Below are 14,854 nucleotides of genomic sequence, written 5' to 3'. Positions count from 1 at the left end.
CCAAGTCGTGTTTGTGCCTGCCTTCACTGTTGTCTGTTTACACAGGTACAGATGCTTTTCCTCTCAGGAGAATTCATCTTATAGATCTGTACTGATAACCTTTCTTTCCCTCTGCTATTTAAATATTTCCCTTCAGTTTTATTTTTAGATTTATTTTATTTTATGTGTATAAGTGTTTTGTCTACATGTCTGTATGTACACCACATGTGAAGCGTGCCAGGTGCCTGTGGGAGTCAGAAGAGGCCACTAGACACCGTGGAACTGGTGTAGCAGGACTGGAGTTACAGTGTGTGGTGCCGGCAGTCACACCCACGTTCTCTGCAGGAGTAATGCTCTTAACCACTGAGCCATCCTTCCAGCCTCTCAATTTATTTTTTTTGCACATGTATCTTGTTTTTCTATGATTTTTTCTTTTTTTTGAGATGGTGTCTCATGTAGCCCAGACTGTCTTGGAACTCGTCCCATAGCTGAGAACGGTCTTGAGTTTCTGATCCTCGACCTGTCAATACTTTCTTTGACATTTAATATTCCGCAGAAGCATGTGTTTTGAGGTGTGGTATAATGCTTATGTAGAATTGCAATGATCCTAGTATAGCATCTTGTTTGTTCCTGTTTTCACGGTATGACTACCAGTGTAATATCTTGCTAAATGAAAACCCTTCAGATGAATCTTTGATTATTTCATTAGAAAAATTTCTAGAAATGAGCTTTAAAATTTTTTATTTTGGGGTGCGTGTGTGTGCGCGTGTGTGTGAGTGTGTGCGTGCGTGCGTGCGTGCGTGCGTGCGCGTGTGTGTGTGTGTGTGTGTGCATGCATGCATGTGTGTGTGTGTATGTGCATGTGTGTGTGTATGTATATGCCTGTGGGTGCTTGCAAAGTCTAGAAGATGGTCTGATTCCTGGGAATTACAGGCAGTTACGAGCTACCTGACGTGGGTGCCGGGAATGGAACTCGGGTTCTCTGTAAGATTAGCAAAGTGCTCTTTCCACTGAGCCATCTCTTCAGCCTCCCAGTTTTATTTTGTTTACTAAATGTTAAAATATTTAAATTATTTAAAACATTGTTTCTTTTTTGCCACTGTGGAGATCAAGCCCTGAGCTTCATGATTGATGAGTGCTCTGCTTCTGGGCTCCATCGCTCTCAAAGTCACATTATTTTGAACAGTCTAGTCCAGATTATTTATAACTATGTACAGTAATTAAAAATGCGTAAGACCGTGGTGTGTTTTGATCTTTGAGCATCTCCTTAGTTTGATGTGAACTAAATTGGATGCGCCCACCAGGGTGTTCTTGGCTTCACTCTCTTTCTCACCTTCCCCCAGGAATAGTCCTAGTAGCTATAAATCCCTACGAACAGCTGCCTATCTATGGAGAAGACATTATTAATGCGTACAGTGGCCAGAACATGGGTGACATGGATCCTCACATCTTTGCAGTAGCTGAAGAGGCTTATAAACAGATGGCAAGGTTGGTAGGAACTTACATTGTCATTTCACGGCTCTTGTTAGATAAGATAACTTATTCTTTGCTCTGTCACGGATAATTTAAATAGAATAAGAACTTGTAAATAATTACTACCTAAGTAGCTTTGGCCAGTTTGTCTCAGACTGTCTGGACTGTTTAATTAAATATTGAAAGCTCACGTTTATAAATGGATGATACAGGTTTTTTTCTTATTTGCCTTTGGAATCACATCATGGTCCTGTCACTAAGCAAGGACGGGTATTGTTTTTGTTTGTTTGCTATTGTTTTTGTTTGTTTTTTTGTTTGCTTGTTTTGTTTTTGTCTTTGGTACTTCTCACATACAGTTAGTAACGCCACATTGTAAATGGTACTTCAACAAGTGCACAGTGATGTTTCGTGTTCCCATCCGACACAGTTTGCTCAGGCTTAGCCGACGGGATTCAGCTTGAGTGGACTCAGGGAGGGGTTAATGATGGCCGCGGGCAGGTGCAGGACTGGAGCCTTTCAGAGCTTTACTTCTCCTACAGCACCCCTGATTTTATAAAGAATGAGGGTCATTAATCCCATTTTTACCCAAGCCTCCTGGCAAACCTGGTATGGTAGGGTTTCATGATGACCCAGACGTTCTTAATGAGGCTTTGAAGCATCGCAGCTGGACCACGAGCACAGGCCACACCATCCCACAACAGACTGGGAAAGGCCACGGAGCACAGCAGGTGTTGTGTTTTATTGGCGAAGGACTCAGAGTTCAGTTATAAGCTGAGTAATAAGTGGCTTCCCTAATGTCACTCAGCCAAGTGACAGATGAACTGTGAGCTGGAAAAATAGTCTGTGCGACAGCAATTAAAAATGTATGGCAGGACATCAGTTATGTGTGCATAATGAACATCTGCAAAGTATGGCTCGTGTCACCCAGAGTCCTAACAGTTTGACGGCAGAGAATGGGAAATAAAATGACTTTCAAGATAAGAGTATACTCTGAATAACAAGTGACGTGATGTGAGAGGGTGAGTGCAGAGGAAAAACAATTATTTTGTCACGCTTATAAGGAGAAACTTGATATAGTATCATTGGAGATCCTCAAAAGCCGTTTGTAAAGTAGAAAGGAAATTAGCACTGTAGAGGCCTTCATTTTCTCTTTTGCAACCAGTGCACATTTTGGAGCCAAAGGGTGATAGAATTTAAGAATAATTTCAATGAAAGAGCCCATAGAAGCCATTATGCCCTTTTATTAATGATAGTACTTTTTTTTCCTCTGAGACATTGTTTCTCTGTATTACAGAGCCCTGGCTGTCCTGGACTTGCTTTGTAGACCAGCCTGGCTTCAAACTCACAGAGATCCATCTGCCTCTGCCTCTGGAGTGCTGGCACTACAGGCATGCACCACCACACCCTGCTCAATAATAAGAGCTAAAATTAAGTTTGTGCTGCCTTCCCACAAGGCATTGGTTAGTTACTTTCAATTTAATGACAAAATTTATTTTCACAACAACTTTTTGAGTTTGGTGTTGCTTAATAACAACTTCATTCTACAATTGGTAAAACTGAGGCTTAGAGAAGTTGTATAGGTTTCATAATAGGAAGATCATCTTTCAAATTCAGTTAGTCTGACACTAAAATATTACTGTATTAAATATAAAGTGACTGAGTGAATTAACAGTATATAATATGCTACATTATTCCCAATACCACTATAAAACAGTAATGAATGTCCAAAGGTTAAAGCTTAACATTGAGAGATCTGGGCATGGTGGTGCACACCTTTAATCCCAGCATTCAGGGAGACAGAGGCAGGTGGATCTCTGAGTTCGAGGCCAGCCTGGTCTCCTGAGCAAGTCCAGGACATCAAAGGCTACACAGGGAAACCCTGTCTCGAAAAACAAAACCGACCAACCAAACAAAAAAAAGCTGAACATTGAGAACATTCCATCTGTCAGTACATCTTCCTCTAAGCTGAACAGTGTCTACCAGGACTTGAATTTTAGTCCCAGAGCACTGCAGTGCGATGCTGGCGCTACTCAGTACGCCCGAGACCCACTTGTCAGAGAGGAAATCCTGTGGACTGCTAGACTCGAAACTGATCTCTGAACATTTATAAATTGTACGGCTTCTCACACAATACTTCCTTTGGCTCAAGGGACCAAACCAAGAGCCTTGCGTGTGTTAAGCACATCTCACCCCCAGTACTGTTCTCAGATCTGAAAGTGGTTTTTCGCTGTTGTTGTGGCAACCCTCGAGTGTCAGTAGATGCAGCTTGCTTCCTGGCACCGTCCTCGTCCCACATGATATCCCCGTGAGTCAGTCAGTGTAATTTCTCAACTGAAGGTTGTTGGGTTTTTTTTTCCCTTTGCCCTGTTTTCTCTTGTAGATAGTTTGAAAATGTGCTTCCATTAGGATGTTTATCACATATTAATAAATCGTCACCCACAAACTCTGCTACAGTCACCAGGCAGAGTGTGTTCCTTTGGCTTAGTTAGGGATCGTGCTGCAGAATTGTTTCTTACCATTTTTTTTTCCCTTTACCAAATAAACTTGCCATCTTTCCCAGGTGTGAATCTTGGGGTTGCACGTCACCACTGTTCCTACGGAGCCCTCATGCATTTAGGGAAGATATAATTCAATGTTATTGGCAGAAATTTCATAATCACAGTCCAGAAGACTAGCAGCAAAGTAGACAAAAGTTCCACCCCACAAACAGAGCCTGGTAATGAGGAAAAGTAAATAAAGCTGATGCTTGCCGCTTTTGACAGGATGATTGACTAAACGGGTAGTGTTGTTGTCATATTAACTTTCTTGAGTTCGGCCATTACAAATAGGTTAGAGCAGAGCTCTCCTTAGCAAACATCGGGAAGGTCGCAGGAGTATACATGTTTACAACCTATACTCAAAATATTGTAGGAAATATTAGAATGGAAAAAAAATAGAGAAACAAGCAAGCGGGCAGCTCCTGGATCCGAGTGGCTCATAAGCAGGAGTTCATTTTACTACGTGTGTAGCTTTCTACAAGTTCGAAATCATATCACAGTAACTTTATGGTAACAAAACAGAGGAAACAGAGGTAGAACTCAGGAGATGAGGCCTGAGGCTATCCAGTGATCTGAGTGAGAAATGATGATTTAGTTGAGATTGTTAATGAGGATGATGAGAGGAGAACAGATTCTGGATATATTTTTAAGATGGAAGTAGGGGGAAAACATGCTGGTGTGGGGTAAGAGAGAAGCAGGAGTTAGGATGACAACAAGGATTTGTCTTCAGAGATGGAAGGTGAGCAGTTTCCTTCCTAGAGATGTAGAGCAGGTCGTGTGTACACGGGGGCTGAGAGGTAAGGAGGTGGGCTAACACCCTAGTTTACTGATTTATTTTATGTGCATGGGTATTTTACCTGCATGTATGTATGTATGTGTACCATGTTGGTGTAGCACCTGAGGAGGTCAGAAAAGAGGCTGGTGGCAAGTGCCTTTACCTGTTGAGCCATCATGATAGCCCTGTCTTAGGTAGAAATGACTGTGCCCCATCTCCCTTCTGAATGTGCTCCTTAGGGAACAGCGCCCTTGAGGAGGACTGCCCCCCTCTTCTGCTTAGTGGGCCTATTGACTTGTAGAGGAGAAAAGGCAAATGGAATTCAGGCTCTGGATTGTCTCTGGTATTCCTTTTCTCACGTTCTTTCTTGTCCTTTCTCATGTTAAAACTGACTGATTTTTTTAAAAAATGTGTCCGTGTGTGTTTGTGTGTGCACGCGCATGCACATGTGTGTATAGAGGGAAACTTGGGGGAGTCAGTTCTCTCCCAATCAGTTCATTAGGTTTAGTTCTGAGCCAAGTGACTTCCCCTGCTGAGTCACCTCATTGGCTCCCTGATTGTTTTCCTTTCCCAAAATCACGGTATTATTCCCATTAGAACATCAAAATGTAGTTTTGTGTCCTTGTAGCTATGTGATGTGGTATTATCTTAATTTTATGTATTTCCTGTCCTGTGTGATTCATCGGGCCATGTTCCTAAGTTTTACTTACAGTTTTGATTGAAAAAGAAAAGTTAGTGCTATGTAGTTAACCCCGGTATAGTTAAAAACAAAACAAACAACAGCAGGAACAAACCACATCATCTGTACGAACTGCATCTCTCCTGATCTCCATAGAACTGAAACCTCAGGATCTCTGTGGATCTCACTTTTATCAACTGTAGGATGGAGCAGTTTCACAAGTGGACCGACCAACTTGACCTTACAGTGTTCTGTGAAATGTACTTGATATCTTTAGGCTAGGATTACTGCGTGGGCTTTTTTTTTTCTTTCTAGTGAAGGACAGACCATGCTAAGCAGTGACCTAGCAAAGCAGAAGGAGCCTGCTGTAGCCCTCCCCGTGCCCCTGGAGTTAGGGGTGTATGCTGTAACAACCAACTTTAGGCAAATGAACTCCTCAGTTGTTTTCTCCAAAGAGGAAAAGAGGGAGCACCCTGATTCTTGTGGGGGTTAAATCATATTGGCTGATAAGTAGAGGCACTTTGAAAACATCCATCCATTCAGACATGTCATCTGGTTTTATTACTTCTGACTGTCTTAGGCCATCCCTTATTCACTTAGTTATGTGGTGTCAGAGTGCTCTGGTATCCTGAAGTTCATTACCTAGCAGGAAAGATGATGAAATCTCTCCTGTTAACAGCTGTGACTCAGCCACCATGTGATGCCAAGTATCCTCCTTGTATGTAAAATGCATGCTACCTTATAAGGATGGTTATTCTGATGCTTTGTGACTTTCAGTCAGTCCATCCTAAGTCAGGTTTGGTACCATGTGCGTTACAGTTTTAGTAGAAAACTGTTTTGTGTGCTGAAGACTTGGAAGTGTTATTGAGAGGCAGCTGGATAATCAGTGCACTGGCTTCATCAGTGAGCCAACCCAGCTTTGTCTGCTTCCTGGCCACCACAAGGTGAACAGGTTTGCTTTCGCTGCGTGCTTGCTCACTGTGATTCACCATGGCCCAGAAACAAGTGAACATGGGCTAAAATATAAAATAAACCTCTCCTCCCTATATCAGCTACCTTTATCGTTGCTGTAACAAGGTACACAACAAGCAAGCAGTTTAAGGAAGGAAGGAAGGGAGTATGTTGGCTCACAGTTTAAGGGTACATAGTCCTTCCTGGCAGGAAGTCACAGCAGAAGAAGAGGCAGCCAGTCAGTTTGCATCAGCAGTCAGGAAAGAGAGAGATGATTGCTCACGGTCATTTTCTCTGCAAGACCCCAGGCCTGGAACCGCACTGCTGCATTTATGGTGGGTCTTCCCTCAGTTAACCAAGCCTAGATAATCCCTCACAGAGATGGCCAGGTACTCGAAATCTCAGCAATCTAACAGTTTAGACGGCACCGCTTCGCTCATGTCAATTTGACACTCAAACACATCACTTTTGAACCATAACCTTTCACTTCTTGTCCCCATAACCCAATGGCTGTCATGTAATGTAAAATGCAATCAGCCAAGCCCTAAAGTCCCCATTGTGTTTAACAGTCCCAACACTGTTTAAAATCCCAAGTCGCACCTGAGACTCAAGCAGTCTCTTAGCGACAAGCTCCTACAAAATGTAAAACAAGTTATATGCTTCCAGTATACAGTGGCACAGAATAAACGTACTGCTCCAACAGGTAAGAATGGCACATAGTAAGGAGTGGTCAGAACACAGCAAGGCTGGAACTCAGCAGGGAAAATATCAAATTCTGCAGCTCCGTGTCCAACATGACTTTAACAGGCTTGGGTAGCTCTGCCCTTCCGGCTCTGCCACCCTCAGTGAGCCCAGCTCTTTTTGTAGTCACTCACTCAGTGCCTCCTGGTTCTGACACCTCCAGCATCCTGAGGTCTGCATCACAACTTAGCCTTCATCTTTACACAGCAAAAAGCAGTAGTAGTAATAATCTGTTACTGTATCCTCAGGTGTGAATGTGGTGCCATTATTTTTCTTTTTTAAAAATGTATTCTTTCATATACATTACATCCCAACTACAGTTCTCCCTCCCTCCTCTCCTCTCAGCCACCCCACCCATTTCCCCCCACATTCGCTCCTCCTCTGTTTTCCTTCAGCAAAGGGCAGGCGTCCCAAGGATAGCAACCAAACATGGCATATCAAGATACAATAAGGCTAGGCATCTCCCCTCATATTGAAGGTAGGTGAGGCAACCCAGTAGGAGGAAAAGGGTCCCAAAAGCAGGCAAGAGTCAGAGACAGCCCCTGACCCCATTGTTAGGAGTCCCACAAGAAGACCAGGATACACAACCATAGTGTATATACAGAGGGTTGAGGCCAGACCCACACAGGGTCCCTGGCTGTCCGTTCGGTCTCCGTGAGCATCATGAACCCTGCTTGGTAGATTCTGTAGCTTTTCTTGTGGTGCCTTTGACCCCTTTGGCTCCTACAATCCTTCCTCCCCTTCTTTTGCAGGGTTCCCTGAGTTCTGCCCAATGTTTGGCAGTGGGTCTCTGCATCTGCTCCCATCAGTTGCTAGACAAAGCCTCTCTGATGATGATTATGCTAGGCTCCTGTCTATGAGTATAGCGGAGCATCATTAGGAATCATTTCATTGATTTCCTGTTTTGTTTTGTTTTGCCAGTTGTGTTTGAATATATCTTATATCTCTGAGCCATCCTGCCTCTGTTTCCTGGCCCTTTAGGCAGTGTCAGGGGTAGGCTCCCTCTTATGGTGTGGGCGTCAAGCTGGACCAGTCATCGGTTGGCCTCTCTAACGATTTCTGCACTACCTCTACCACAGCACATCCTGCAGGCAGGACAAATTTGTAGGTGGGAGGTTTTGTGGCTGGGTGGGTGTCCTAATCCCTCTACTGGGAGCCTTGCCTGGTTACAGGAGAATGCCAGTCCAGGCTCCATGTCCCCAGTACTAGGAGTTTACCCAAGGGAACCCCTCACAGATTCCTGGGAGTTTCCACTGCGCTAGGTTTCTACCTTGCCCTGAAATGCCCCCCCTCCAATTCCATTTGTCTCTCGCTGTACTCTCTTTTCTTTATCCTCCCCTTACCTGGTGCTGCGTTTAACCCCAGCACTTGGGAGGCAGAGGTGGGCAGATCAGGACAGCCAGGAATACATAGAGAAACCCTGCCTTGAAAAACGAGAAAAGAAGAAGATGGAGATGGGGAAGAAGGAGGAGGAAGAGTTTCAACTGTGGAGTGACATTTTTAAATGACATGATCCAGCACCATGGCTTCTTCCCTGGCACTGTAGGTGCTTGGTAGGAACAGGAGCTTTGGACAATGCTGCTTCACAAATCATTAACAGACAGACAATTTGAAATAATGCGAATGATTTTATAAAGTTTCTAACTAAGCACACTTGTTTAAATCCTTTTGCTGTGGATCCAAAGAACATTCCCCCTTTATTTTATGGTAGCTCACAACAGTATTATAAAATGCCAGTGCAAATCTCCGTGAATAAAATACTGTGTTTGAGATACACACAGAAAATTCAGAATGCCTGTAATACAGAGGTGTCCTCAGTTATATGGCTCTAAGTTAGTGTTGTATCCTTCTTTTCTGTCGCGCGTATAAGTAGACATTCTTGCTAAGAAGTAATATGCTTACTTATGCATTGTTGTATTAATGCACCAGCAGAAACTCACTCTGCCTTGTGGGGAGAAAGGAACAGGGGTACTCGTGTTCGGAGGTGACGGCACTGGCAGTCACTTTTATTTGTTTCCACAGGGATGAACGAAATCAGTCCATCATTGTAAGTGGAGAGTCAGGCGCGGGGAAGACCGTCTCGGCTAAGTATGCCATGCGATACTTTGCAACTGTAAGTGGTTCTGCCAGTGAGGCCAATGTTGAGGAAAAGGTCTTGGCCTCCAACCCCATCATGGAGGTAAGACAGAACACTCTCAACCTTTTTTCTATGGTATCTAATTAAGAAAGAGGCTGAAAACTTGATCGATGTAGTACATGCCAGGAAGTCTAGGGTTTCCAGCCTCTAAAGTTGAGGAAATACTTGTCTGTATCTTAGTAAGAGGTGTAGGAAACAGGGGATTCTGTCAGGTGGGTGCTTCGAGCAGCTCCTAGCTGTAGAGGACTTGCTTTACTCCAGTATGCTGCTGCCCTTTAACTTTCAGGAAGAACTCCGCCTATGAGGCCAGGCAGCACCTCTTCATGCCTGCTGTTCCTTGTCCAGAAGGGAAGTTACTCATTCCTTCCCAGTCCCGGGTCTTGTTTATACTCCCAAAACACGGTTTGCTCTCACTCAGGCACGAATGAGCTCCTGTACTCTTTTACCCACAGTACATTTTTAATGCTTAGTTCAACCTCCTTAGCTACAAATTTTGTTTTTTTTCCAAAACACATGAGCATTTTTACTTTAAAAAATATATTATAAAGGATATATCTTAGTAAAGAAACTCAAAAGTATAAATTCTTGAGAAAGGAAAAAAAAAGATAACGAACCTTAAAAGGTCAGAAACATCTGGGCGTGATGCTCATGCCTGCCATCCCAGCGCTAGGGAGGCTACAGCAAGAAGAGCGCCATGAGCTCGAGGCCAGCCTGGGCAGCAGAGTGAGACCCTGCCTTGGAAAACCAACCCAAACCAAAGCCAAGCACATACAAAGTAGAAATGGCTGTGCCACAGACGAGGGGTCAGATATGTATGGCATTTGATGTCTGGAGATTTGTAGTTGGAACAGTATTGTTTGCTGATAGTATTTCAGGAAAACTACAGTTTTGTAAGAAAATGAGAAAAATACATTTCATTAAATGGAGAGAAATTTGTTCAGGCAGAAATAAACCTTTCTTGTTAACAATTCAAATGGGCATGATTTATCCCTGTCTTTTTCCCAGTCAAGTGGTCTTTATCACCCAGATGGAGCTAACCCTGACCTGATGCCCCTTGGTACAAGTGGTTATTGCAGTAATCTGCGCAGAGGTAATTGTGCCTGGTTTGCAGTGCTGTGTGTAACATCTCTACCACGAATGCTGTGGCCCATGTGTACACTGCTGCCCTTTAGAGCCACAGGACCTCCCTTCCTGCATGACCGAGACAAGAGATTCCCAGGAAGCGGAGAGGCTTCCAAGACTAGGCGTGCGGCAGGAAAAGCAAGGAAGACGTTCCTGACAGAGCATGGGCTGGAAGGAGCAGATGGCTCTGCCAAGGGAGAGTAGTAAAATCTAAAATTAAGGTTCTGAAAGGATTTAGCTCTGTATAGTGGATGCTACTGATGTTAATATTAAAGTCATACATTTTGTGGAACCAGTTTTTAACTTGAGCTCAAAAACAGCAAGGCTTGGTTTAGGCTTTTATTCATTTCCCCCGCATGACAACAGATTCCTAGTATCTGACAGAGTCATAAGACTTTCTAGTTCGTAGTATTAGAATATCCTGAAATCTTGGTTGCCATAGCTTTAAGAAACCCCATGTCTTCTAGGTTAGGTGATACAAAGCTAGAGTTTGAGTTTGTTGTGGGAATAAGTCCCAATGATCCTTCTAGAATATGTCAAGAGCTATTTTCTACCTCTTTCACAAAACAGCTACATTGTTTTGTTGTTTACAGTACACATATGAGTTTTGTTAATAGCAATGGCACTAAAATTTTTAACTAGTCACAGATACTCTTTTTAATAAAATACAGATAAGAGGAACGTACCTTATTAGCTAAGATAAGCAAAAAAGGATAAAGGCCCTCTTTCTGTATCACTGTTCATTTATTTGAATTTAAATCAAGACGATTTTCACTGGTAGAGGGCTGATGGGAGATGTAGTTCAGTGGTAGAGGGCTGATAGGAGATGTAGTTCAGTCGTAGAGGACTGATGGGAGATGTAGTTCAGTAGTAGAGAGCTTGACGACAAGTCCCTGCCGTTAGTTCTCAGTACTGTACACAAAAACTAGAGAGTCTTCAGGGCTGCAGAGATAGCTCAGCAATTAAGAGGACTTGCTGCTCTTGCCAGGTGTGGTGCTCATGACTGTGATGCCGGCACGAGGAGAGAGAGGCGGGAGCAGGGAGAGTACCCGGTGCTCTGCAGAGGGTCTGGGTTTGGTTCCTAGCACGCTCATGGTGGTTCACAAGCACCTGGAACTTCTCATCCAGGGGATAGAACACCCTCTTCTGTTCTTCTCTGGTACCAGGCACATGTGTGTTGTATAAAAAGAAAGGAATGGGTCTTTCTAGTAAAGAATTTTGAGCAACTTCAGACAGGTTGTTTCAATTTAAAGACAAAGTATGGGAGGCAGAAGTAGTGGCCCACACCTGTAATTCCAGCATTTAGGGGGCAGAGGCAAGACAATCAGGAGTTTGGGATGATTCTTGGCTATATGAGGCTAAACTAAACTACATAAGGCCTTGTCTCAAAAATAAATAATAAAGTAAACAATTATGGTGATATATATCACCATATATATATATATAATATCAGCTCTTAAAAGGCTAAGGCAAAAACATTACCATGAGTTGGAGGTCAGCCAGGGCTACACAGTGAGTTAGCACCAGGGTTACACAGTGAGTTAGCACCAGGGCTGCACAGTGAGTTAGCACCAGGGCTGCACAGTGAGTTAGCACCAGGGCTGCACAGTGAGTTAGCACCAGGGCTGCACAGTGAGTTAGCACCAGGGCTGCACAGTGAGTTAGCACCAGGGCTGCACAGTGAGTTAGCACCAGGGCTGCACAGTGAGTTAGCACCAGGGCTGCACGGTGAGTTACTACAGATCAACATCCTGTCTCAAATTAAAATCTTAAACATATGTGCGCCAAACACAGAGGAACCCAGTTCATAAAAGAAACACGGTTGGATATAAAACTACAGATTACTACACCACAGTGATAACAGCGAGTGATTTCTATTCTCATATGTCATCACAAACAAAAAAACTAAACAGAGAAACTCTGGAATTAAACTGACATTCTAAATCAAACGGACCTAACAGATATCTACCTAGTATTCCACATGAATATTAAAGAATACACATTCTTCTCAACAGTTCATGGAACTTTCTCCAAAATCAACCACATATTAGGACAAAGAAATGTAGACAAATATAGGAAAATTAACATAACACTCTACATTCTATCTGATGATAATGGAATAAAGCCGGACATCAGCATCAATTTGTACTAGTGTACAAATCATGGGAACTAAGAAACACACTAGTAAATGATAATCAGATCAAAGCAGACGTCAGGAAAAAACGCCTAGAGTTAAGTGAAAATGGAAATGCCACATGCCCAATTCTGTGACCTACAATGGAGGGAGTCCTGAGGAAAGATGACATCACTTAGTGCCTGCATCAAAACCACGAGGGATCTCAGATTAGAAAGGCTTTGAAAAACAAAATAAACAATCCCAGAAATGTAGATGGGAAGAGATCATCAAAATCAGGGCTGAAATGAACAAAATAGAAATGAAGAAAAATACAAAGAATTGATAAACTCACAAGTTGTTCCTCCAAAAAGAGTAACAAAATTGACAAACCTTCATGAAAGTTAGGTAAAAGAAAGGGAAAACCCAAATGAATAAAATTAGATATAAAAAGGAGATATTATAACAGACATTGAGGAAATTCAGAGAATCATAAGGATATTCTTAAAAATTTTTTATTTCATAAGACTGGAAATTTTTAAAGGAAATGAATGAATTTCAAGATATGTATGGTTTACCAAAGCTGAGTCAAGATGAAATTAAGTAAACCGAAAACACCCAAAAAGATAGAAACAGTAGCTAAGTAGCTCCTCAATAGTTGGGTGGTGGTGGCGCACACCTTTAGTCTTAACACTCAGGAGGCAGAGACAGGAGGATCGCTGTGAGTTCAAGGCCAGCCTGGTCTACACAGTGAGTGTCAGGACAGCCACAACTGTTATACAGAGAAACGCTGGACTAGATGGATTCAGGACAGAATCCTATCAGACCTTCAAAGGAGAAGTAATACCAATACTCTTCAAATTATTTAATATAATAGAAAATGAAGGAACATTTCTAAATTCTTTCTATAAAGCCAATGTTACTATGATACCAAAATTTGGCAAAAGACTCAACAACAACAACAAAACAAAAAAGAAAATGAAAAACAAGCAAGCAAGAAAGAAAATTATAGTCTAGGACCTCTAGTGAGCATGCTTGTAAAAATTCTCAGTGAAACCCTTGCAAACTGAATTCGAGAGCACATCAGAGAGATTGTCCACCGTGATCAAGTTTGCGGATGTAGTACTTACAGACAACACAACTAGAGGTTGTGGGCAAAGGCACATCTTTTCATATCAAGTCCAGGGCTTAGAATCATGTCGTTGTTCTTTAATTTTTTTTTTTTTACTTTATGTATATAGTGTTTTGCCTGTATGTATGCATGTGTACCACATGCTTGCCTGGTGCCTGCAGAAGCCAGACGGTGTCAGCTGCTCTGAGACTGGAGTTAGAAACAGTTATCTGCTACCATGTGGGTGCTGGGAATCAAACCTGTATCCACCAAAAGAACAACCAGTGCTCTTAACTGCCAAGCCATCTTTTCAGCCTTCAGTGTTTTAATTTTGTTAAAATATATTTGTTAGCATACAACCTAACAAGCTTCCTTATGTCATTTGCATGCGTAGTTAGCTTAGGTTGAGCCCCTGCTCCCCCAGCCCCTCCCCGCTGTTTCCTCCCAGCTTCCTGCCCCTGCCCCTTACACTTTCCATCCCCACCATTCCTCGTGTTCATAAGCTCACCCATCCCTCTGGGGATGCTAGTGCTTCTGAAAGACCCAAGCCTTCAAACTGATTTCAATTGCATCATCAACTATTTGTTGTTCTGTGTTTAAATGCTTTACTGAAAGACAAGGAGGTCTGCTTTAGCCCTGGCCTACCCTCTGCTCATAGTAAGTATTGTTTTAGCAAGCTGCCGGTCTAGTGTTCAAATTGAACAGTAGATACAAGTTTAAGAATAAAATCATAACCACTTTCCCCTAACTAGCTTACTTAGATACAGACAGGAAATTACATAGGTTAGGGCCTTTTAAGCACACAATAATAACATTGATGCTGCTGGTTTTTACTACAGGTAACTTTGTGTCTTTTTTTTTTTTTTAACAGAATGTACCTTTTCAACTGGAAATTCTATATTTATTATTAATCTCATTTTCTAAATAAAACATTGTGAAAAGTAAAAATATTTTTAAAAAAACCACCACATACTTTTTGTATGTCAAGAAGTGAGAGCTAAGTCACAGTTGATCAGAGTACAGAGAATAAATGACTGGGGAGTACTCAGCCCTAAATGTGGCATCTGTGTTTATACTACTCCCACCCCAATGCTCAGGAGCATCACAAAAGGGGGGGGACAGAAAGACTGTAAGAGCTAGAAGGTGAGGAGGACCGCCATAAAACAGTGTCTTCTGGACCTAGCAGGGCCACTGCATCCAAGAACTCTCAGCAGATGTGGTTGCCCAGTGGAGGAA

The 14,854-nt window shown here is 42.6% G+C and overlaps 1 protein-coding gene across 4 annotated transcripts in view; it reads left to right on the top strand.

Annotated features, from left to right (window-relative positions):
* MYO5A (myosin VA) overlaps positions 1–14,854 on the top strand; it is a 166,181-nt gene that overhangs the window by 54,578 nt on the left and 96,749 nt on the right. For all 4 annotated transcript variants that reach the window (XM_084754566.1, XM_084754564.1, XM_084754567.1 and 1 more), the window contains exons 4-5: positions 1,323–1,467; positions 9,158–9,314. In XM_084754566.1, the coding sequence (XP_084610692.1) occupies positions 1,323–1,467; positions 9,158–9,314 (302 nt within the window). The remainder of the gene's footprint in view (positions 1–1,322; positions 1,468–9,157; positions 9,315–14,854) is intronic.

This window comes from Acomys minous, assembly GCF_964271855.1.
Source record: "Acomys minous genome assembly, chromosome: 13".
In the NCBI taxonomy this organism is placed as follows: domain Eukaryota; kingdom Metazoa; phylum Chordata; class Mammalia; order Rodentia; family Muridae; genus Acomys; species Acomys minous.
Note: the sequence above shows the minus strand (reverse complement) of the source record. Positions and strands in the feature narration are given on the sequence as shown.